This window comes from Astatotilapia calliptera, chromosome 5 (assembly GCF_964374335.1).
Source record: "Astatotilapia calliptera chromosome 5, fAstCal68.1, whole genome shotgun sequence".
NCBI classification, from domain to species: domain Eukaryota; kingdom Metazoa; phylum Chordata; class Actinopteri; order Cichliformes; family Cichlidae; genus Astatotilapia; species Astatotilapia calliptera.
Window position 1 is genome coordinate 10,346,186 of NC_137426.1, and position 24,325 is coordinate 10,370,510.

General features: G+C 40.5%; 1 protein-coding gene across 3 annotated transcripts in view; it reads right to left on the reverse strand.

Moving 5' to 3' along the window:
• Positions 1 to 1,004: 1,004 nt before the first annotated feature.
• The window catches only part of chd5 (chromodomain helicase DNA binding protein 5), a 36,965-nt gene continuing 13,644 nt past the window's right edge, over positions 1,005 to 24,325 (reverse strand). Inside the window, exons 5-40 of one of the 3 annotated variants that reach the window (XM_026167156.2) lie at positions 23,655 to 23,896; positions 23,448 to 23,560; positions 23,174 to 23,300; positions 22,685 to 22,851; positions 21,513 to 21,731; positions 19,749 to 19,955; positions 19,132 to 19,343; positions 18,759 to 18,890; positions 18,428 to 18,536; positions 17,142 to 17,333; positions 16,718 to 16,918; positions 16,392 to 16,529; positions 16,100 to 16,221; positions 15,353 to 15,526; positions 15,105 to 15,246; positions 14,791 to 14,922; positions 14,536 to 14,653; positions 14,300 to 14,424; positions 13,892 to 14,138; positions 13,515 to 13,687; positions 13,166 to 13,340; positions 12,578 to 12,643; positions 12,355 to 12,443; positions 11,835 to 11,968; positions 10,541 to 10,685; positions 8,862 to 9,021; positions 8,677 to 8,756; positions 8,268 to 8,463; positions 8,090 to 8,179; positions 7,841 to 7,984; positions 7,249 to 7,357; positions 6,915 to 7,047; positions 6,557 to 6,752; positions 5,241 to 5,404; positions 4,412 to 4,565; positions 1,005 to 3,843 (exon numbers count right to left, since the gene is read on the reverse strand). In XM_026167156.2, coding sequence (XP_026022941.1) covers positions 3,716 to 3,843; positions 4,412 to 4,565; positions 5,241 to 5,404; positions 6,557 to 6,752; positions 6,915 to 7,047; positions 7,249 to 7,357; positions 7,841 to 7,984; positions 8,090 to 8,179; positions 8,268 to 8,463; positions 8,677 to 8,756; positions 8,862 to 9,021; positions 10,541 to 10,685; positions 11,835 to 11,968; positions 12,355 to 12,443; positions 12,578 to 12,643; positions 13,166 to 13,340; positions 13,515 to 13,687; positions 13,892 to 14,138; positions 14,300 to 14,424; positions 14,536 to 14,653; positions 14,791 to 14,922; positions 15,105 to 15,246; positions 15,353 to 15,526; positions 16,100 to 16,221; positions 16,392 to 16,529; positions 16,718 to 16,918; positions 17,142 to 17,333; positions 18,428 to 18,536; positions 18,759 to 18,890; positions 19,132 to 19,343; positions 19,749 to 19,955; positions 21,513 to 21,731; positions 22,685 to 22,851; positions 23,174 to 23,300; positions 23,448 to 23,560; positions 23,655 to 23,896 — 5,455 coding nt within the window. In that variant the 3' untranslated portion in view covers positions 1,005 to 3,715. Of the gene's footprint in view, positions 3,844 to 4,411; positions 4,566 to 5,240; positions 5,405 to 6,556; positions 6,753 to 6,914; positions 7,048 to 7,248; positions 7,358 to 7,840; positions 7,985 to 8,089; positions 8,180 to 8,267; positions 8,464 to 8,676; positions 8,757 to 8,861; positions 9,022 to 10,540; positions 10,686 to 11,834; positions 11,969 to 12,354; positions 12,444 to 12,577; positions 12,665 to 13,165; positions 13,341 to 13,514; positions 13,688 to 13,891; positions 14,139 to 14,299; positions 14,425 to 14,535; positions 14,654 to 14,790; positions 14,923 to 15,104; positions 15,247 to 15,352; positions 15,527 to 16,099; positions 16,222 to 16,391; positions 16,530 to 16,717; positions 16,919 to 17,141; positions 17,334 to 18,427; positions 18,537 to 18,758; positions 18,891 to 19,131; positions 19,344 to 19,748; positions 19,956 to 21,512; positions 21,732 to 22,684; positions 22,852 to 23,173; positions 23,301 to 23,447; positions 23,561 to 23,654; positions 23,897 to 24,325 lie in introns of all 3 variants that reach the window. The other 2 variants (XM_026167158.2, XM_026167155.2) reach the window with 2 other exon arrangements.

Here is a 24,325-nt window from a genome sequence, read left to right on the forward strand (position 1 = left end):
AGGGAACTGGTGTGTTAGTATCACAATGGAAGCATCTTAGGGCCATGTTAAACACAAACTATCAGCATTCATAATTACTTAACAAAATAAACACCATCATTAATATTAAATAGGCTTTAAGTTTCATAAAGCGATCGTGGCTCAAGAGTTGGGAGTTTGCCTTGTAATCGGAAGGTTGCCGGTTCGAGCCCCAGCTTGGACAGTCTCGGTCGTTGTGTCCTTGGGCAAGACACTTCACCTGTTGCCTACTGGTGGTGGTCAGAGGGCCCGGTGGCGCCAGTGTCCGGCAGCCTCGCCTCTGTCAGTGCGCCCCAGGGTGGCTGTGGCTACAATGCAGCTTGCCATCACCAGTGTGTGAATGTGTGTGTGAATGGGTGGATGACTGGATATGTAAAGCGCTTTGGGGTCCTTAGGGACTAGTAAAAGCGCTATATAAATACAGGCCATTTACCATAAATAAAGGTACTCCATTTGAATTGGACCAGGGTGATCAAACTCCCTTAAGTTCAATGACCCAGTTTACAAACACACATCCAGAGTGTTTTTGGACAAAATGATTTTACAATTTGACTAAGTTTTTTTGAAAGTACATTTTCATTGACCTGATGACAGTTTTAACATTCGCCATTTCAGGGGCCAGATTCAACCCTTCGGTGGGCCAGTTGCCTCTTGGACTCTGTGTTTGATAGTCCTGTATCAGACTTTTACTTTTTATTGTTACATTCATTCATTCATTCACTTAACATTTTGGCTTTCTTTTTTTCAGTCTGAGTACTTCAGTATTTCTATTTCTGACAATAATCACATTTGCAGTTCTGCAAGCTCATGCACAGTGTGACATGTGCTAGAGGTCGCTGCATATGAACACACTGTAATGTGTGAGGTGAAGTGTAGACAAATGTCATTCGCTTTGATTATGAAATCCTCAGCTCAGTTATTTATCTGCATGCTTCTTCAGCTGTCTCCAGACTGAGTACAGGGCAAGAACTGACCAGAAAACATTCTGTTGTTCAGAAGATTTATTAAAACACATTGAACAAATACACAGAATACAAATAAAAAGATGACAATTCACTTTTTCATTCAACTGCTATACAGCACAAATATCAGTACCATAACACTGCTTGGCGCTCATTGTCTGTAAATGCCTGCTATACCACCACCTCCCAAAAGTGAACCATCAAACGCTTCACATGCTGTGCATTCACTGCAACAAAGGTGCCTTTTAACAGGGTCTTTTGGTAGCTTTTGAAGCCACATTAATAAGCATGTGCATACATTGTTAACATATTGGTAATATTAGACTGAAGCCTTTTTAACAGACATTACATTCATACTGACTTCAGTTTGATTGCATTTCAGTGAAGTATTGTGTTTTTCGACGTCATCTCATGGTCACAGTTCCAGAGGAAAAGGACAAGTTTTTGATTGATGAGCACATACGGTGCACATAGCAGTTCTATGGCAACACCATCCAGTAAACATTCATCTTTTTCAGTTTAATACAAAAATCTATATGACATGGACTTATCTCTGAAAAATCTTTCAATTTCAACAAGTATTTACATGTTTCTGAGGTTCTGTCTGTCAACCATCCATGTCATGGTCAAGTAGTTGCTGGCATGAACAAAAACGGTAACGGAAACAGCATCGATTCACACTAAAAAAGCGTAGTGCACTCAAGATTAGTCTCATGATGCTTTCCAAATCGTAATGTTTTGAATTTGACTTTTAAGTCAAAGCATTTCGAGAAACGATGAGTGCGATACAAGCTGGAAAAATGAAGAGGGAATCAGAAGAGAGCACCTAAGGACAACCATTTGAACTGGCAAAAAACAGAGTAAGGATATACACTCACCATAAATCACTATTTCTTCACTTTAGATTAGTCAATAGCAATTATCCTTTCAGCATTTTCAAATAAGTGCCTTGGCAATGGCATAATAATAATCATAATACAAACATATCATTGGAAAAAGAAAAAAAAGATAGATTTGTCAATAAAGATTTGTACATTTAGTCCTAATATTCTTGCAGTGTGTTAATAGAAAATTAAATACGTGTGAATTTATAAAAAGACTGTTTTACCAGGTGCAGTCACTTTAGCACAAAACAGTAGATGGAATGAGTAAACATGTAGTAGCCTTATCACCAGGTAAAGCAATAAATGACCACGTACACTGTTACTAAGGAGGCTGAAAGTGACGACATCATCTAAAAGCAATGATGGTCCTTGAATGCTGATGCACAGAGAATATTACTTCAAATGAAAAGCTTTGACTGTAACACCACAATTTACAGTCTTAACCTCTGCGGAGGAAATGCACTGCAACAAGAACAAATCATTCTGGATCATATCCTTTAATGGCACCAAGTGACCAAAAACATTAGATTTAACCTCAAAAAAAGAGAAGCAAACAAAAGCGCAGTCTGCATCAAATGTTAAACTTGAGGTGACATTGCACCATAAGCACATGTGTTCTTATTTAGTCCTAACAATTAAAAGGGAACTGGGAAAGTCCCTGGGATATAAGAGGGATAAAACTCCACCCTCCATTCAGGACTCTGGTCTCGGTAACACTGAAGCCCTGTATGTGGATGTACCAGATGGGTCCCTGTTTACAATGAAGTCCCACCGGTCATGGCCCCAGGGTTAAGCTCTACAGCCACTACTAACATTCAAATATAGAAAGAATCACAAATATTGTACCATACACAGAAATACTCAGTCTTCTCTAAAATGCATTAAAAATCATTCTTGCCACTCCCAAAGTTTCTCTCACTTGATTTTCATGTACAACACTAAGCCAGGCTTCTGATTTCATCCATGTATGTTTACATGTGTTCACTATCATTAGACATATGTGAGGTAAAATAAACAGCAGTCTCTCAGTATATACAGTACAAGAGGCCAACGTTCCCAGGTACTGCAGTCAAGTCTCCCTGCAGGTTTAGCAGAAATTACTTTCTTGAGATTACCAGCAGGTGGCAGTCTTTAGAGGATTCTCCAAAAGCCTGTGTCCAGCTACTGCATACATGTTAATAGTTCTTGATTCTTTCAAATCAATATTTTCTTCACAGGTTACAACATGAATGACAAAACACAAGTTTATTTAAAATAACAATACTGGCCTTCAAAAAGCAATCTCTTATCAAGCTATGACTGTAGACATCCTCGACGACTCCACTCTTCACAGGGGACAAGCTCCGGGGGAGCACAGTCACAGTGTACAGTAAATAGGCAGATGAGTAAAAGCAACTGAGTGTATGCAGATGAAAAGAATTGAGGCTGACGCAAATAAAACACACATTCCAGAATCAGAATGAGCCCCAATCAAGCGCGTCAGGAACTCAGTGCCACCAACTTGCTCGAGTCTTCCACTGTAGTGCAGAGCGAAAGAAGCTGTTTTCAAAGAAGCTGCTCCATTTTCCTTCTTAATCTGCAGCTTTCCATCACAGGTAAACAAAAGCAAACATCTACTGAAATACTTCTATAGGATTCTTTAAAGATAAAAGTGCAATTGTTAAGATACATACGTCTGCATTAAAAAGTTAATTGCCTTATCCGTAGAGAGAAGAGAGCTTGACTTTTAGATCTGGAGTTAGGAAGGAGCGAGAGAACAAGGAGAGAGTGGCGTAAGAGTTGGTCAGTAGTCATCCATTGAGATTCCATCCCTGGGAGTTTCTGACCTGAGGTCAGTGTTACAGAGCTGGTCTAGTCCTCAATACAGATGACATCACTAGGTTTGCCTGATTTGAGGTCAGGCGTAGCCACGTCCCTCAAGGAGTCAAGTGACTTCTTGTCCAGATGGCTTGTAGGGGGTGGGGGGCCATTAGTGGAGACTGAAAAGAGAAGAGATCTTTTTTTGTGTGGTTCACTGAAACAATATGAATGTGAATGTTGAGAATTTTGCCAGATGGTATGAGACAGTTGTTTAAAGGCAAAACAAAGTCAGTAAATTTCTAAATCTTTCTTAAAAAACAAAACAAAAATTAGCTCTATGACAAATTAAAGCTCTATGACCAGCTATTTATAAAGCTAGGTCATAGGCCAAAGTGCACAATGGACATCTGCAGTGATGTGGGAAGATAGAATTTAGCTAATGTGACTGTTTAAAACCTGTGGGTTTCTACTAATGTTTCTACTTTTAAATGACTGCCTATTAGCATTAAGTAAGGATGGCAAGAACAATGACAATAAGTTGATTAACATGGATTCTTGATTAATTAAAATGATCCTTAACAATCACTTGACTTATCTAAGAAAACTAGTGCTTCTGCAAACATATGCAGACTTTTGCTTGTAGCTTTTTATTGCATATTTGCCAAGGTGACATCATTTACTGTACATGTAATCTCTCAGCCTATTGCACATGAAATTGAAATGCTATCTGTGTTGTGTGTCACATACAATATAGTGCAAAATGTTGATTGTTACCGCTGACGTATGGTCCTAAGGGCATCTGACTATAGTTAACCATAGGCTGTCCGCCTGGTCCTCTGAATCCGCCTCCAAAACTGCCGCTGTACATCTGGGAGCAGCCAAACCCACCTGGACTAAACGGCTGAAACACACACAAAGGATTAGTCATCCTGCTGTAAACAGCTTTGTGATTACAGCAGGTATTCAGTATGAGGTTTTTTCTACTATACAGTGCTTAAAAGGCTTGAGTTGCTCTGTAAGAGAAGTTTTCTTTCTACACCAGCAAAGTAAAGACAGATAAAAGCGGAGGAAAGTGCGTCGACTGTGTCATGGTCAGGAAAGCGTTGTCATAACAACCAAAAAAAGACTGTCAGAGCATATGGCCACAGAGACTACGCGGCTGAAATGATCCCTTGTATAACAGAACAAAATACACACTCTACAGCAGAGAGGAAAGCAAAGACACAACAACTTTTTCTCCTCTGGGAGCAAAATGTGGAGCACAGTGGTGAAAGCAAACAACTTAAGGGAGATTTTTCTTTCCCCATATCGCACCTGAGGGAAATCTTCCGTGGGGAATAGCGAGCCTAAGTTTGAGATTTCAAAGGAATAGTGTGGCTGTGTAGTTGCGACAACGGCGAACTTCAAAGGTTTTGGGACACAGCTTTTCCTTTTTCTTAAATTTACTTAGCCAAGTTGCCCACTTTTGAGCCTTAACCTGTTTTACAGGAAATGAGCTCAAATAACTTTAATTCCATTTTTTTAAAAAGCTTTCTAAAACCCACCTGATCTCCTTGACAACCACGCTCCATCTCACCTGCTGCGGTGGAGGTTCATTGCCTCGGCTGGTGAGGCGGCTCAGGATGCTCCGCTCAGACATCTGCAGCCTCGCCGACACCGGTGGGATCCTGGACAGCATGTTGGGCAGTCGTGTCACATCTGCTTTCATGTCACTCAGAAGTTCCTCCAGCTGGTTCAGCACTGCAAGAGCACGAACACACACAAGAGCAGTTTCACTTATGTTAGTATTAAAAGAATGATTTCGATAAAATGTCGGGAAAATGCATGTAAAACTTTTCCAACACCCTTGACATAATTAGTGTGAACCTCAAATAATTAAAAAAGCTAATTTGTTTGTTCCAGGACCTGAAATTAACAAGTGCCAAGAACTAAATGCCAAAACATTTTTCACTGGCAGACAAATCAGTGAGGGTCACAGTCAGCATCATTTTGAAACGATAACATTTTAACGCCTCAGTTTCAATCAGTCTTTGGCCTCTTCCCAAACTTTCATCCTACTAATCACTGTAAGCATGTTTTAATGGTGAGTCAAATTAACATAAAATGAAGCCACTGTGTCAAACAGGATATTTACTGGCTGCCTTTTAGAAGCTCTTCACAAAACAGTGGAGTGGAAATATCTGTAAATGCTTCCTTTGGCATCCTGTTTACTGTCTGGATGGATGGAATTGACAGCTGTCTCCATTTGGAAACAAAACATGTATTATTAACAGGTTAAAATAGCTTTTGTGTACTAGTAATTAGTGAAATGACATTGACACCGTTTCAAATAACATAAAAAAAGACTTTTTAAAGTGTAACTGCAGAAGTTTTTTTCACGTGTTATAAATCTCTTCTAACCCACCCACTCCATGACACGCTGTCCAGCCACAGGAGCATGCTCAGTGAGAGACTGAGGTGACCTAAATGCACCACTGAATGACATACGTAGAGCTGTTTGTATTATTGGAGCTATTTTGCAATTGTTTGCAACATTTGGAATTTTTTATATTGGTGTTTTAACTTGTTCCTTAGTGTTCTTACTGTCTTGGAGCAACATAATTTACTCTGGTATTAGTATACTGATTCCAACAACACAGCACACTGTGAAAGAAACACAAATACTATTTATTTCATAAAATATACTGTCTCAGTTAAAAAATAGTGAAGTGCTGGTAATTCTAGGAAGATTTTAGGGAGTTTCAAGTTAATATTTCCTCCTGCATCTGATTTGAAACAGAACGAAGCACAAACAAACCAGTTACTTTGCATCACAAAAAGCTATTTATCAGCACTGGGTAGCTGAATCTCGCCAGGTTAAACTGTTGCTGTTTTTGACACTGGGCTGCGGACCTTTGTGCAGCACGGCGTTGGCAGGTTTGTTCCCAGCCAGAGACTCTTTGGACAGGTGTTGGTGGGACTCGGCCAGACATTCCACCTCGGCAAAGCGAGTGTTGAGTGCCATGGCAGGGTGACTCGGGTCCTGGGTCATATTCAGGTAAGCCGCCCGCCTCAGCTGCTCCTCGATCACCAGAGCCTGCTCTAACAACTACAGTGAGGCAAAGTAACAAAGAGAAGTTTGTATGAAATGCAGACATAGCAGGGAGATGCAAACTGGTTCCATTTGTATTCAGATTATAATGTGAAGAATGTATTATTGTTATTTTTCTGTTTTTAAAAAAAAAACAAAAACAAAAAACTCCACACTTGCCTTAAAGCGGCGAGCCAGGAATTTGTTTTTCATTTCTAAGTAGTTGCCCTTATGCATCTCGGTCTTGAAAGGCTCATTCAGAATCGCATAACGTGGATCATTCTGAATGTCTTGCCAGCGAGCGTAGCCATGTCTGAGATAAATTCACGGTCAAAGAAAGCAAATGGGAGCAAGGAAAACCTCATAAAATTCTTCAAATAAAGAGGAAGCAGGAAAGCGTAGTTTTACATCATCCTCACATTTTGTAAATATCAGCTCCGCAGCTACTTCTGTCATAAGTAATTACATTGCTCTGCCATATGCTTCTCGCTCCTCACTCTGGAAGAAAGGATACGTCACGATGCCAGCCAACAGCCAGTAGTCATGGCGACGGTGCCAGATGTCATGCATCTTTCCAGAAGACAGCGCTGCTCGCTCTTCAGTCTGCCAGAGGGTGTGCAGCTCTGACGGCGTAAAAATAAAAACAGGGTTCTTACAAAAATACAAAGTAATATCCCATATGTCTGTAACACGTAAAGAGAAATAAGAGCATATAAACACAAACAAAACTTATATCAAAACAAAGATAAATCAGTGTGACACCTGAAATAACCTGCAGTAGAGATTCTGAGTAAACCAAAGAAAACACGGGAGGAAAAGTGGGGAGAGAAAGAATATCTATTTATAAGGTGCAGACTTCACTCTACAGTCTGACGATATGGATAGTCTCAGGAAATCAGACTCAGAAGACTTCTATGATGGGCTTATAAGTGACAATTTCTCCCAGTGACACAACATTTGTCAGTGACTTTGTGAACTCAGAGTCTAATTGACCAACTTTATCTCATATCTCATATGTGGATATGAAGGAGGAATGTGACCAGACACCTGGTCAGTCAGCATCAGGTATATTAAGGACAAATAGCAGAAATCGGATTGATTCTTACCTGTAAAACCTCCGTCAGCAATATTAAACATGAACTTTGCTTTGAATCCATTTTTGTCTTCTTTCCTGCTCTCGTCTATCTCATCCAAAGTGTCCTTGTCTCCATTTATTCGACCCTCTAATGCGTCTTCACTCTTTACATCATCTGCAAAGGTTACAATTAATTAAAATAAATATCTGTGGTGTATATAGTGGTGTATATAGCAGAATAATCCTCCATCTTTAATTTAAGGAGTCATAGCACGTTTACCTGGTTTATTTTCCTTGTCTTCAGTTTTTGCCAGAGGAGAATCAGTGTCTCCTTTTTCTGAGGACTTTTCGGTTTCTTTGCATGGCTCCACTGAGGATAGAAGAAAAAAGAATGAATAAACAAAGCACAGCCTTGCAGATAAGTAAAATCTGAAGTACACAGATCATAAACCGCTCACTCTTAGGTGAGGTGATAGTGGATTGCGCTTCAGACTGTTTGAAAGCTGGCTCTTTTGGGTTAGCAGATGGCTCCGTCTTTGTGGAGGGCGACTCGGTTCTGTTCCTCTCATCTCCTGTTTTCTCCTCTGAGTTGCCCTTGTTCTCGTCACTGTCAGTTGCCTTCTCGGGTGCAGATGCTGGCTCAACAGTGGAAGCCTGCCGAGGGAAAACAGACAGGACAACAGAGGGAGAAAGGATCGAGTCGGTAAAGGGCAAAAAAAGACAAGTTAAAAGGTGTCGGAGTTTGACAAGCGTCTTCTGAGAATGATGAGTTATGGTTACAGTGTGATGACCCATGAGATGATGGACAAGACAATAAAGGAGAAAAGAAAGAAAGTGGTGGTTAAAGGGAGAAAAAAAAGGACTCACTTCCTGCTCTGACAGTTTCTTGCTCTCTGGCTCTGTGGCTTCCTTGTCCTCCGCAGTACCCAAGAAAGACTCAGTTTTTTCTACATTCCAGAAAACAACAACTCAGCTCATTTGCAGTCATAAAGTGATACAGCATGAACTTTACTTTAACATTTAGAGGAAAACAGAACATGATCAAAGCAGACCTTGTGGGATAGGAGTGCTGGGCTGAGTAGCCACAGGGCTAGCTGGCACAGGCGTGTTGGGATCAGAGGATACACTCTCATTCAGTTTCTTCAGCTCCATTCCAATGGGAATCAGATCAGGAGAGCTTAACTTCCCATTTACATGCTCAAACTCTTGCACCTACAGTAAAGAAAAGAGATTCAACTGTGATAAAAAGAACATCCTATACTTTTACTGGATGTCCTACTTTCTTTAAATAAGGCATTAGGAAGAACTCTATTATAAAATTATAAAGTACATGTAGCATAATTAAGCACTAGTAAAATATTAATTCTGGCTCAAGCCAGATGGACCAGCTCATTTTAACTTCAAACTTAGCCTAGTTATCATGGCAACTCGGTTTTTCAACACTTTTTAAAAACTTTATTTGCCACAGGCCATGCACAAAAACATTAATAGAAAATCTAATTTTAAACTGTAGCTCTCATAAGGGAAGAGCTGTATTCTGCCAGCTGTAGCTACTTGCTAGTCTCTATCTGTAGTACTTGAGCATGTAATACACTAATGTTATACTTTTAAAAAATCTTGTAATACTACAAGTTTACTATGTATAGATTTAAATAAATGAATTAATATAGCTATTGTTATTTGCTTTATACAGTAGTGTGCAAAAGTCCCAAGCTCGTCATAACTTCTTTATATTTTGTTGTTAAAACTGGTGCAACAATTTATTAAAACACCTGTTAACCTACTTGGAAATAAAACATATAAAGACAGACAGTTAGAAAGGTTAACAGTTCAAATGAGCCTGGAAGTCAATATTTGGTATGATCACCTTTTATTCTTCAACAAAGCCTAAACTTAAAACTCTCTTAGGCAACTTTCTTCTAATTTACTTAAGTAGTCTTCAGGAATAGTTTTCCAGGCTTCTTGAAGGACCTCAGAAATGTGAAACATTTCATCACTGATCCAAGAGAGTGATGTACGTGCTGTTTGCTTGTACTCACATGCCAGTTTTAGGCAGTTCTTGCCCAAGTGAGTCAAGATCTCGATCCAGGATCAATAATTCAGGTAAGGAAATCCCAGAAAGTTCATTCTGTTTATCTGGAAACAGAGTCCAGATGAACAAAATCAAACTTTTAGTGATTTCCAAGCGACTGAAGAAGTCATTGAGAGTCTCTTCATCTGGATGCCATCCATATGACTTCTTCGGTCCCTCCATCCCTTGAGTTTGGTGTGTTTTTATGATTAAATTATTCATAGGTCAGTGTTAAATGGTTAAACTATTGTAAAGGACCATTTGTAAGAATTGTAAGAAGGTAAGAAATCAAGGGTGGCTCAAGAGATTTGCACAGTACTGTATAATATAAAGAAAAAGTAGTATTAGCCTGTGATCCTACATTGGCGAATATAATTGTGGAAACTGTATTTAGTAACTTTCTAACCTTTCTAAACACTTTACATACAAATCTTCATTCACTTCAGTCTCAGATGTATTCACTGCTGACAAATCTCCAAAAAACATCTTATTTTGGAATATGCATGATGATCAAAGCAAGAAAAAGTTTGTACCCAAAGATTACCCCCCCCCCCCCCCCCGCCCCCCCGCTTTGGCTTCCTCCAGGATGGGCTGACCTACTTTTTCTAATCTCAATGTTCCAGCATAGGAAGAAAATTTCTTTGGCTGAATAATCGGTACCTTTTTCCTGACAAGGGACATGACTCCGATCCTGGTAAGAACATGCTGACGAGACAGCCCCTCGCGAGGGACTCCATCGGCAAAGGTCTCTGCTCCATCTGCCCCCGGCTCACATAAATGTCTCATGAACAGAGACACGTAGGCCCTAAGGAACACAAAAATTTCTATAAGGTTACCAGCACAAACTCACATTTTCAAACCTCTACTAACGACTAGGGAGGTAGCAATAAGCTTGTTTCAGACACGCACTCCTTTCCTGTCATCTTAATGTCATTCAAGAATGCACACCCTGGTGGCAGAAATCTCACTGTTTCGAGGTGATACACTGCCATGTATCACTCTGAACTCAAACATGTTTCTGCTGTGCAGCTCACTAAACGACATGACATTTTGGAGAATTCCCCAAATAACAACATCATGAGAAAAAACCTAGTGTGAGACACCCATTTTCAGTCAGTGTATCACACTCTCACACTGCCCAAACTACTCTCCTGACAGTATCAAAGCTTCTTCTTCAGGAAAAGACGATTATATACGTTTCACAGGCTTACACGCTCGACACGGTCGGAACACCACAGCGAGTGCTGAAGATGTTTGTTGCTGGAAGCACATACATACCCTACCTTTCATGCTAGATTTTGTTGTACATTTTAACATCTATTAGAAACTGAAACTACACAGATGACACTGTGTACTAGACAGGTGCACTGTTACACTACATCAGCATGTAAGCTACAGGTTAACATTTTCTGATCTGTTTAATGAAGCTTAGTAAAATGGGTATCCATAACTACATATAGGATGTGCCATCTCTAATTATTAAAGAAACTATCAATACATAGAAGACAGCTGAAGTAAATGCTAATGCAGTGTAGTGAGTCGCTTTGGTAAAACATAATGCCATCACTTCAACTGACTGATTGAGAACAAGGTCAAAGTAATAGGTTTGCCAATAGTGTTATTGGCTGCAATAGCAGCAACAGGAGTGATGTGTTATAATTTGCAGGCATAAAATTTTAGTTTTAACAACCTGTGGGCATTTTCTTTCCCACTGCTCCAAATTAAAGTGAAATTGGCAAGGCCGACCTTTACCAACGTGACATGAGCAATCTGGAGCATTGCCATGGGCTAGCAAACAGTGTAAACAGTTAATGAAAGAGCCAAGAGCTGCCACTTAATATAATGACAGGCCCCTCTTGAGAAAAAAATTGCACTGTGTGAAAACAAAATTACAACTGATTCAAATAACGCTACTTGTGTCATAGTTGAAAAATGAATAATATTAGAGCTTCACCTGAACTCGCGCTCACTCTTCCCTCTCAGGTCCCTAACTAGCCAATGAGAGTTGAAAGCATCCTGAGGGGGCATGCCCCAGCGCATGATGGCATTAAGGAAGGCTTTCCTCTGACGAGCGTTGAACCCAAGGACCTTGAAATGATGATAATCAGAAAACAGAGTAATAGAGATGTTTTAGATAAAGAGGTTGTGAATTCAAAAAGTCAGAAAGAAGCAGTAGAAAGACATAAGAAGTATTCCCTTGTATATTAAAACAGTTCTAAATTATACTTGTGGATATATGTTTTATGATGTAATAACAGGGTGAGAATTTATTGATCCTGATTTCTCATTTTACAAAGAAGCACATGATCAGCTGCAGAGCAGTGATGCTTCCTGACATGCTGCTCAAAAATGTCAAATTTTCTTCAAATGAGGAAATATTCTAAAGTGACTGATTACAAAATGATCTGGTAAGACAAACAATTAAAGTAAGCCAATACACTTGAAGATATGCGAGGACTTCCTGGAATTCATACCTCGATACTGCCTCCAACCCGAGCCAGTAAGGGTGGAAGAGGTTTGTCTTTCTCACTCTTGAGCTGCCGACGTGATTGTCTGCGTCCTCCTACGTAGAACAAAACAAAGTCCGTTGTCAGAAAGATGGGCGCATGTAGGGACATGTATAATGACAGAAAAAATACAGTAAGAATCTGTTTTGTTTATATTCAAATGTGACTTATCGTGTTTTTTGCTGCCTACCTTCAGGCCTCTCCTCGAAATCTTCGTCCTCGTCCTCGGACCCCACGGAGTACTCCGACTGATTGTCTGAAAGATCATCCTGCCATTCTGAGCCACACATCAAAGAGAAACAGTACATTGCGTTCGCTTCTGTTGGTGGCCACCTGAGGGCGCCATGGCACTGCAGATTACTACAGACCACTACAGTCGGGCATGCACATACTGTACCACTTCAGGCCTCTGGAAGTGAAGTGAGGGTTTGCAACTATGGCAGACAATCACTTTAACTTTGAGTGTACTCTAAGCTACAATGAGCTTTAAAGTCTTTATTCACTCTTAAATAAAAGTTCAACTGCAGGACAACTACAATCGACAGGACGCTGAGCATGCAAAATTACTGCAAAAAGGGGTGCTTTAACACCCATTGATAAAACTACATAAATGCATGAGGTACAAGTGAGCTTTAGGGCAGTATAATGAATTCTAAGAGTTACAATGAAGAGGATACACCCAAATGATCCCATTTTGAGATAATGCCACACTCTTGTCTCTCTAATAAAACTCGGCAGACATGTTGATAGGGAGGTGCTGTGTGTCTCTTGAGCCTACCTTGGTCTTCCTGGGTCGTATCGTTGTAGTTGACCTGCTTTCGGATGCGTTTGCCTTTGCCCAGATTTCGCGCCAGATCTTCCTGCTGTTGCTCATAGTGGTGGCGGAGGAGTTTTTCCCAGTAGTCCGGATCCACGTTCTCCTCTTGCTTAATGATCTCTCGCTCTACCTCCTCCTGAATAATAGCACATTAGGACACATGCGTAAGTATCTCTAAAACAAGGCCTATGTCGAAGGTAGCGTATTGAGCAAAATAATTGAACTGTGATATAAATGAGATCTACAGATTTTGTGTGTGCGACCCCAATTATCATGATGTCACATGATGTGAAGACGGTTAAAATCTCACCTCTCCATCTTCTTCTTTCACCACATACTGAGCCACCTTGAAGGAGCTCAGGTACTCATTCATATTCTGTATCTCTGTGTCTTCAGTGGCATCCTGGCTGCGGTCCAGCAGCTTTGAGATAGCATCATCGTCGTAGTGAATCACACTGCCCTCCTCACCATCTTTGTTATCACCTGTTAATGAGAGGCTTTTACTTAATAACGAGCGGAGGCGCTTTTGAGCAGAGGAAAGTGTGTAAGCTTAAAAATGCTGATAGAAATCTACACAAAAAGGTCTCTAGCACAGGAATATCTGTGAATAGACAAACCCCAATAAAAATGGGTGTGCTTTTGTTCAATCCATAACAGAAACACACGTCAGTATACACATAGACAGACCCATTGTTCGTGCTGCTTCCATTTCATCTTTAAAAAGCTCCTCAGTTCCAAACTTTAGGATGTCATCCAGTTCTTGTTTGGACATGGAGCCCATTTTGGAGCCCAGGCCAGGGCGCACCACCAGGTGAGTCAGCATCATTTTCCTTTTGGCCACTTGGGTGATTCGCTCCTCCACTGAGCCTCGAGTCACAAACCGGTAGATCATCACTTTCTTGTTTTGGCCTATACGGTGCGCTCTGCTAAATGCCTGTAACAAAGAGGAAGATACAAGGCATGACACTGGAGTGAAGAGGTGAAATTAAAGAGATGGTTTTTCACTTGAGAATTAAAGCTCAACTTGTTACAAATTACAAATAAATAAATAATAATAATAATTCAATATTAAAATATTCTATGTGGAGTCAGTACTTGGATGTCATTGTGAGGATTCCAGTCAGAGTCGTAGATGATGACAGTATCTGCGCTCGCCAGGTTGATGCCAAGGCCTCCAGCTCGTGTTGAAAGCAAGAAGCAGAACTGCTGCGCGCCTGGTGCTGTGACATAAAACAGAGCAGCGAGTTGCTTTGTGTGTTTAAGCGTGTGTGAGTAAGTGAAAGCCAGACTGAGACAAATGTGCAAGTGCACAAAAAAAAACCAACCCTCACCATTGAAGCGGTCAATGGCTTCCTGCCTTAGACCTCCAGTAATCCCCCCATCAATACGTTCATATTTATAACCCTCAAACTCAAGAAAGTCCTCGAGCAGATCCAGCATCTTTGTCATCTGTAAACACAATGTTGGACCTTACAGCTAAAAAACCTGAAATTGTCTTTGATGTCATTCATCACATAAAACTGCCATCGCACAGAAATGGCTAAAATATAGACAGACTCTGACACATACATTTATTTGAGTGTTACCTGAGAGAAAATGAGAACTCTGTGTCCTTCATCTTTGAGCTTTTTTAGCATTTTCTGAAGCAGCGTCAGTTTTCCTGAGGACTTCACCAGTAGGTTGCCATCATAAGAGCCATTGGGTAAAACAGGAGCCTCCTTCAAGATAAAACAATCAATGCCAGGATGGAGATTAGCTCGAGAATCATTGCTTGCTACAGTATCTCTGAATAACATGCTAAATCGAACTCAGAAAAAGGGGCAGTTTTCTAGTTTTCTGTGTTGGTTGATATAAGTCATCTGTACTCTGAAATAAAACAAATAAAGTAAATCTGCCTTACCACAGCGGCCACAGGGAACAGGTAAGGGTGGTTGCAGCACTTTTTCAGGTCCATCATAATGTTGAGGAGGGACACCTGGTTCCCTCCACCTTTGGAGTTCAAAGCCTCGAAGTTTCGTGTCAAGATAAACTTGTAATATTTCCTGCAGGTTAGAGGTCAGATAGAGTCAGGAGAAGAAATGAAAATCACAATCAATTATTTGCCCATGCTTCCTTCAACACGGTTATGCTTATTTTTTTCAGGCTTACTTCTGCATGGGGCTAAGCTCCACTCTGACAATCAGCTCTGTCTTTGCAGGCATATTCTTGAAGACATCAGCTTTCAGCCTCCTGAGCATGTGAGGTCCCAGCAGGTCGTGGAGCTTTTTGATCTGATCCTCTTTAGAGATATCAGCAAACTCCTCCAGGAAGCCTTCCAGGTTACTGCAGGTCACAATGAAATGAAATTATATTTTTAAAAAAAAGCCTATTTCTTAATTTAAATGTATTTTATTTAAAACAAGAGATCTATCTATTTTTGCTCCAGTACAATGTGCTGACTTAAAACTGCTTGAAAATGGATGCTGATAGTCTTACTCATCACAAAATGTAAAAGTGCTTTGGTCAGTTAGCTGTGCCTGTGATGTTGGAAATGTATAAAATTTGTCATTCTGGAGTTTTAAATGGACAAGACTCATTACTGGGCTGAACTTATGAGATAATAAGGAGGATCAGTCATAAAATCTATACCAATTTACCTGAGCTGCACAGAAACTGAGTCTATACGGGCAAAAAAATATTAGATGATGGTGAATTTTCATTGGCTTTAGAAAACTATTAAAAAAGACTTAAAATCAGTTTATACACAATTATTTATAATGAAGTTATTTACATTCACTTTCTTCCTGTTTGTATTTTTTATTGTTCATAACATTATATATATCATAATTTAATGCATGAAATCCATGAGAAAAAAAGGTAGGAAATTATATACGATAGAAAAGAGACAGCACATACTTGAAGCGCTCTGGGGTGAGGAAGTTAAGGAGGTGGAACAGCTCTTCTAGGTTGTTTTGAAGAGGAGTTCCAGTGAGCAGCAGCTTGTAGTAGATCTTATACCCATTGAGAATTCTGAAAAACTGAACATGAGAGATTGTGCAAGATGATGAAAGTCAATGCCATATGAAGAGATGTACACCTTACTCTACTCATCCTTCTCATGCATTTTTCTTTTTCTGTTAAAAGGATGCTGTTTCTGCTTCCAAAGCATATGATAGGATATATCTCAGTGCAGGCGGTGCAGCTTTACCTTTGATTGGTTGTTTTTCAATCTGTGGGCCTCATCTACCACCAGACAGGCCCAGGTGACAGAGCTCAGAATGGCTTGATCTATAGTAATCAGCTCATAAGATGTCAGCAGCACATGGAACTTGATAGGAGTGTCTTTCTGCAAGGGAGCAGATTGGATGGTAGATACGATGATTTAGTATGTGCTGCATGTAATAGGCATAAAATGAATTAAAAACAAAGTAAAATTATCATTTATTTCATCACCTGCGGCTTCAAAAAGTATGCACTTGAAAAACAGTATTTTGACCTGGTGAGAAAAACATGGATGAGCATGGGGTACACTACCTTCATACGGAACACCTTCCGCCCTGATTTTACTGCACTGTCTTCAAAGGTGAACTCGTTCTCCCTGATGATTGCCCTGCTGTCTTTGTCTCCAGTGTATGTCACCACATAGAAATCTGGAGCCCACATCTCAAATTCTCTCTCCCAGTTAATGATAGTGGAAAGGGGTGCGCTCACCAAGAAAGGTCCTTTGGAATGACCCTGACAGAGACAGGAGACATTAGGTTACTTCCCCATAAAATACATCACCCGAAGAAGAACTCAGTTCATCATTTTACTTTTTACGCACAATATTATTAGCTCTAAGTTTATATTCCCATTTATATTACTAACAGGTGCTTTATGAATGACACCCACAGAACCAAAATGTGATCTATGCAATGCAATATGGAAAAGACAAAAGAGGACAGTCTTTCAGTCTTACCTCCTTATACAGCGAGTAGAGAAACACTATCGTCTGCACCGTCTTTCCCAGGCCCATTTCATCAGCCAGGATCGTATCTGTGCCCTGAGCCCAGGAGAACCTCAACCAGTTCAGGCCTTCCAGCTGGTACGGATGTAGCGTTCCCCCAGTGGCATTAATGTACCATGGTTGGTGCTCAAACTTGATGGTGGGCTGATAATAGAAATAGGAGGCAGAATCTTGTAAGAGTCTTTCGGAAGGTCTTTCAATGCTTTTTTATTTTGTTACTTTGGCTCTCATTTCCAGTCCAGATCTTGTAGTTTTTGAACAACTTAATATCAACCTATGAATCATTTAAGCATAAAAAACATTAGCATAAACATAAGAAAACTTAGCAAAGGACAAATCTGAAATTTTATCTTTATGGGCTTCATTACAAGCAATCTGTCACAAAAACCCATAATTTGCCTTTAAAAAATGAACAGTTGGACAAAACAAGAAGCGGGAGACCTAAAAAACTACCAACAGCAGATGAACAGTATCTAAAAGTCATGTCCTTATGAAACATGAAAAGATCCAGGAAAACATGAGATAAGATGTGAAAGATGCATCTGGTGCTTCACCATGTAAAACATGGTTTGATCTTGTCAAAACTGCTGAAATTATGAATGCAGAAAAGTTCCATAAGATTTTGATCCAACATGCAATGCCATTTTAAAGCATCACAAACACACTCTCAGTGCAGTAAAAGCATACCTGAATAGAAAAATACACAATAGAAAACTATCAGTTTTGGATTGGCCTCCCCAGAGCCTGGATTTCAACATTACTGAAACTGTGTGGGATCCTCTTGACAAAGAACTGAACAGAACACAGTCAACATCCAAAGAAGAGCTTTGAATGTCCTTCAAGAGGCCTGGAGAACTATCCCTGAATTATCCTTAAAGAAATTATATGAAGGATTGCCTAAGAGAGTTCAGGCTGTCCGGAAGAATGAAGGTGTTCATATCAAGCGAATTAAATTTGTAAAAACTTTGGCTTTGACTTTTACTCTGTATTTCCATTTAGCCCATATTTCGTAGCACCTATATACCATTTTCCAAGCAAAATGCAAAGAAATGAGGGGTGACTCATAACTTTTTCACAGTACTGTATATGTGCAGTTTAAATATAGACTCTAGAATAATCAGCCACGATAAATTGTGGCTTTAGATCGAGAGCATTACTTTTGAAATGTTTGCTGCAAAAACCTGCTGCAGGCAATCACAGTTCAGTTGGCAGAAGTGGGCCCAAATATCCAAACTTACATCTATGATTGGGGCATCAGGAGGGACTTCTCTCTTTGGATGGTCATCTTTTAGTTTCTTGCCTTTCCTCACCACAAGAGGGCGCTGATCCTCTCCTAAAATTTGCTCTCTGAGGAAAAGGAAAAAAAATTATAACGAAGCAACAATTTCATGTCACAACAAATGACTCTAACGGTTGTCACAGACAGAGGGCGAGGATGAAGGGAAACAGCAGCAGATGTAGGCATATGCTTTTGTTTACTTTTGTGTGCAGGGGATTTCTGTGTTCTCACTGTCATCTTCCCACCGTGAGAAAGCTACTTGAAAAAGGTACAAAACACAGTTAACTAACCTGTGATCCCAGTAAGAAGCTTTATGACTTTCATAATCTGGGATGTCGAAATCATCCACCTCCCAGGTGCACTGGTCGTAGGGCAGGTCTCTCCACTTGATCAAGTAGTGCACATCACCATCTTTATCAAAACTACAAAGCAGAAAACAGCTGCAGGTTTTATAAATTTATCACACTGATCATTAAACAGACACTGAAAAACAACTTGATATGAGACCGCCATATGGAAGATGTTTCTTTCTGATCATTTAACTGTTATACAGATATATTGTGAAATGTTAAAAGCAATAATTAGAATATCTGGTCTATAAAATGTATGGTATTTTAAATACATCCTGAAAACCCTGATCTGAGAGTCTGTGTGAGCAGCTACCTATGATTGATTATCCGGTGGATAACCATCCACTCTGGTTTAATGCCATAACGGTAGAAGCGCTCCTCCATCGCAGCATACTGGGGATCTTTGCTCTTTCTCTTCTCACTGTTGAGCTCCTCCTCTCCGGAGCCGTAGTCATATGGCGGGGGCTCGTCCATGTCGTTCTTACGCTGATAGTTCCGGTACATGACCGTGTGGTACAGCTCCAACTGCACAACCAGCAACAAAGCAAAACTATTGGTTTTGTAAGTTTCCTTCAAGCACCTCCTTGAGCAAAGTAGGTACAAAAATGCAATATATTATTTTCCATCTGTAACAATGAAACTGACTTAATTAGTTACAAAAAACCCAGACTGATATTAATAAAGAAAAAGTTCGTGTAAAATAAATTAGGTGCTTTGTCGAGCATTTGAAGGAAAACTTCTCCATGAAAAACTGAAAAATAGATTTCATGTAACATTGTGTTTTTCTAATATTATATTAAAAAGTAATAGATCATCCAGTAAAATCCTCCCTTGGCTCCTTCGGTTTGTTCTATATTTAACAAAGAGAACACTTTGGCCAAGAAGAGCAGAAATGTTAATTTGAGACTAGACTGACTTCTGGCATCTCACCTGCAGTTCGCTGACCCAGGAGCAGTGCCAGTACGAAAGGCCAGCCCACTTAACAAAGAACTCCCTCTCTGGGCGGCCCTTGAGCGGGGGGTTGGTGAGCGGATCTGTTGGCTTGCCATCAGGTCCTGTAGGTGGTTCGGCTGGCAGCGGAGCTTCTCCCCACGTCCAGTGCATAATCTTTTGTACTTTTCCTTTAAGGGGAGGGCACTGCAAGGAAAAAGTAAGGTTCTGTCACACACACAGCTCTTCTTAGCTTCTGACTAAGTAACAATAATGAGTTTCTGTAAAAATATGAAGATGAATATGAAAGTCTTTGACAAGCAATCACCCTCCTAAAGGAGACATATTTCACATTAACATCAACAAGCTAATGTGGCTGAAACTGCTGTAGGTGTGCACACTTATCAAAGTGAAAGAGGTCACCCTTTATCTGCTCTGGCTCTCTAACAATGTATATTTATGCATCATTCAATTATGTATCAGTGACAGCGCTCTGGTAATTAAAATCAACATGATGTAAATGTGTCACGTTTGTAAACAACAAAGAGAAAAGACAAGACTGAAAAACAAAACAATTTGAACAAAATCACCAAAGAAAATCCATCCATTCCCTTTCGGGGTCGCTGGAGCCTATCCCAGCTGTCATAGGGCGAGAGGCAGGGTACACCCTGGACAGGTCACCAGTCTGTCGCAGGGCCAACACACGGGGACAGACAACCATTCGCACTCACATTTACACCTAGTGGCAATTCGGATTATCCAATTAACCTATCCCCACAAGCTGCATGTCTTTGGACGGTGGGAGGAAGCCAGAGTACCCGGAGGGAACCCACACAAACACGTGGAGAACATGCAAACTCCACACAGAAAGATGGTGGAATTGAACTCGGAACCGTCTTGCTGTGCGGCAACAGTGCTAACCACCGTGCCACCGTGCTGCCACCAAAGCAAATGTTAAACTAAATATCGTTGTGCACATATACAATTGAGGTTTACTTACACTCATCATGGAGATGAATGTCATGCAAATTTTGGGCTTTTAATGATTTTTTTTAACTGCTCTTTTTCCAGGATGAATGATGAATGAATTGATAGCATACATCTTTATTGACTTTAAAACAATAAGATTTTGGTGCACAAGTTTGTATTTATTTTCAATTTTCTCTAATGCACACAGGGTCAAAAGTATGACAACAGTTCTTTGAAATGGATACAGTCGGTTAAGATTGAACTTCTGGAAAGGGCTTCCTAAAACACAGACCTCGACACTATTGAAAATTTGTGAAGTAGGCTTAAAAACGGGGTACTTTCAAGGAAACCAACCAATTAACTTTACCAATTCTGCCAAGAAGAGTTGTCAAATATCCAGCCAGAATTATGCCATAGGTTTGTTTATGACTACCAAAAGTGTCCTCTCAAGATGCAACTTGCTAAGAAAAGTTTATCCACATATCATTGAGAGTATATGGATATATTAGAAACTACAAGAACTGTGTGGATTATAGTAAATCTAAAATAAATCAAACTTGTGCACTCAGTTCTTGTTTAAAATCATTAAGAGTGTATGCTGTACAACCATTTATGCTGAAAAAAAAAAAACCAGTTCAGAAATCCCAAAGTCCCATTAATAGCATTCATGTCCATCATGAGTGTATGTAAAATGTCCAGTTGTTCTGACTACAACATTTTCATGAACCTATGCCTAATTATTAGCCATTTTAAACAAAATAATATCAAATACTACGGCGACTGAGATGAACTTACCATACAGCGCGGACATAACCACTCCCCATTTGGTATCTCGGGAAGCGGCGGGTTGAGGCAGTGGATATGGTAGGATGATGGGCAGGTATCGCAACACAGCAGCTCTCCTCCATCTTTACAAACTCTGCAAAACTCCATGTGGTCATCCTCTTCCTCACCTGGAGCCTCCTCCTCATCTTCATCTTCATCTTTGGCCTCCCACTGGATTCCCTCCTTCTCCTAGAGGACACAGTTGATGTGGGCATGTTAGGGAGTAAAACTAAGCATACATATTCAGTTTAACTCTGACTATGTCAATTTTTCAGACATAGAGATATTCGCAGAAAGTAAAGTTAAGATAACAAACATCGTAAACACTGACAGTCCAGTTGTTCTTAATTGCGTGATTTCTTGGCTGTTTTTGTGCACAGTCGGGAACAGTTTGTTTGCAGCTTATACACAAAACCTGCTCACAAAGTCAAAAATTCCTCTTAATAGTCACACAGCCTACAGTCTTTAAATGCTGATCACAAACACTGCTGCACGTTAAGGCAGAAGTCAACTAACATCGTAAGAATAAAAAGCCATTAAAAACAAAATAATAAAAATAACCTGAATGACTCCTGTCAGCACTAATTGTCTAATATCTGAGGTAATGAAGGATTTTAATCTGTTTGTTCTACACTGGGTACAAAGTAACAGTGACCTGAGAGCAACTTCCTGAACTCAGATGGCAAAACATATTCAGGATGGATAATAATGTTTTTTTGCCTTATTTATCACCTGATTTCCTCACAGTGAGCACAAATCTCTCTGCCTGTGATTTCGGAGCAGGTGTTAACAATACTTCTGAGGGAGTTTCAATCCTTAATAGATGAAAAACCTGACCAGCAAGAAAAAGTTAAAAGACTTCCTAAAAATGAATACTAAAAATTGCATACAGTTTTTTATTGACATGAAAAGAGTTCAGCCTCGTTAACAAACGTATCCTCTGTTAACCCCGTTTTATTGACTCCGTATTCACATCAAACTTGAGCTGATGGTTAAAGATGGTGCCAACAGTTCAGGCTGTTACATTGTATAGCCCTGGACTAGTTGCATCAAAGATATCACCAAAAATAACTCTCATGAATCCAACTTGGGCAGTCACCACCTTACAAAATGTGTCAGTCTGCTCAAACTAATGTACTTACACAGTGTGGACAGCTCCATTTTCCCTCTGGGGCCTTCTCCAGCTCAGGGTCCAGACAGACCAGGTGGTAAGCTCTGGGACAGGTGTCGCACAGGATGATCTCTCCACCCTGCTGGCAAACCTCACAGTAGTCTTGGTGGTCTGTCTCATAGCCATCACCGTCCTCCTCTGGAGAAGGTTACAGAACAATTAAACCTGGGCAGTTCCCTCATATAGAAAGCCACATAGATATGGATGCATAGATAAATGCAAGATAATTACACATTAGAATCCTCTATATAAAAAAATATCTTAATGAGTATAAGCACACTAGCTGCTGTGGAAGACCATCTGCCTTTAGAAAGCATTCCCAGAATAAATAAAGCTTAAAAAAATACATTTTAATTTACTCATTACCCAAAATCAAACAGTCTGGTTCTGAGGGATTTCAATGGGATTTTAGAGGGAAAAACACACCACAGAGCATGGCAAGAGTAGACAGTAAACATACTTTTCCTTTTTTTCCGCCCACGTCGGGCCTTTTTCTTGGTGGCGGCCCCCGAGGTATCAGAAAGCACAGAGGCACTGTGGATGCTGATGTCATCAAAGTCTGACTCCTCTAGGAAGTCCTCCTCACTCTAGAAAAGCAAACACAGAAACTAAGGAGCGCAGAGCTACAGAAAGAATTAAGATAAACCAACTTTCACAATAAGTGCTGCAAACAGGCCGGTGGCTTTGATGTCGTTCAAGGGAAAGCTGAGGGAAAAGGGTTCTGCAAGACATACCGAGGATGCTTTCTTCTTCTTCCCACTTTGGCCCGACTTTGATTTGGTCTTCTTCGGCTTGGGCTTCTTCTTCACTTCTTTCACAGTCTTACTTCTCTTTCTAACTCCTGGTCCTGACACACACAGAGTCAGTCGTGAGATCTGTTAATCAGATGGCATTCTTGCTATCGTTTCTTAAAAATGATCTCGCTTTTTATTAGGTCTTACCCTTTCCCTCTTTGGTTTTGGCTTTTTTGATCGGCCCCAGCTGAGAGCTCAGCTGGCTGCTGCTGACAGACGTTGGCTGTGCCACAGTAACCGTTTCCACTGCAGCAGCCACAGCGGCGGCCACAGCGGTGGCAGATGCACCTTTGAACGGGTTGTTGGCACTGAACTCCCGCCACTTGGCCCCTAACACTGTCATCATCTTTGACATGGGAATCTTCGGGTTCTTCTTGGCAATGAGAGGCCTGAATAAAACCAGGGGGAGATGAAACAACAATGGCAGCTTTATTATGTCACACTTCATTCCTGTTAATAGAAGCTCTGCTTCCCACAGCACTGGAGGGAACTGGGTCTTGATTTGCTGACACTCCACTGCCCCTTAAGTTTTATTCTCCCTGCTTTGCTGTGTGCATGTCATGTTTGCGATTTGTCAGGCAACAGCTTGAGGTTTGGCACGCTGGCCTGTGAAAGATAGTGGGTCAGAGCACCGAGTCCCAGAGCCTCCTGGCTGTCACAGGCATCCAGTAAGCAGCTGACTACACACAGGGGGCACTGCAGGAGCTCATGCTCCACTTTGTCAGAGCAGAAGCTTAGCCGAGCCAGACAGCCCCAGGTGAGACAGACTCTTTATACCAACAGCCGAGCTTTCTAGCTCAAACAAAAAGAGCAGTGTT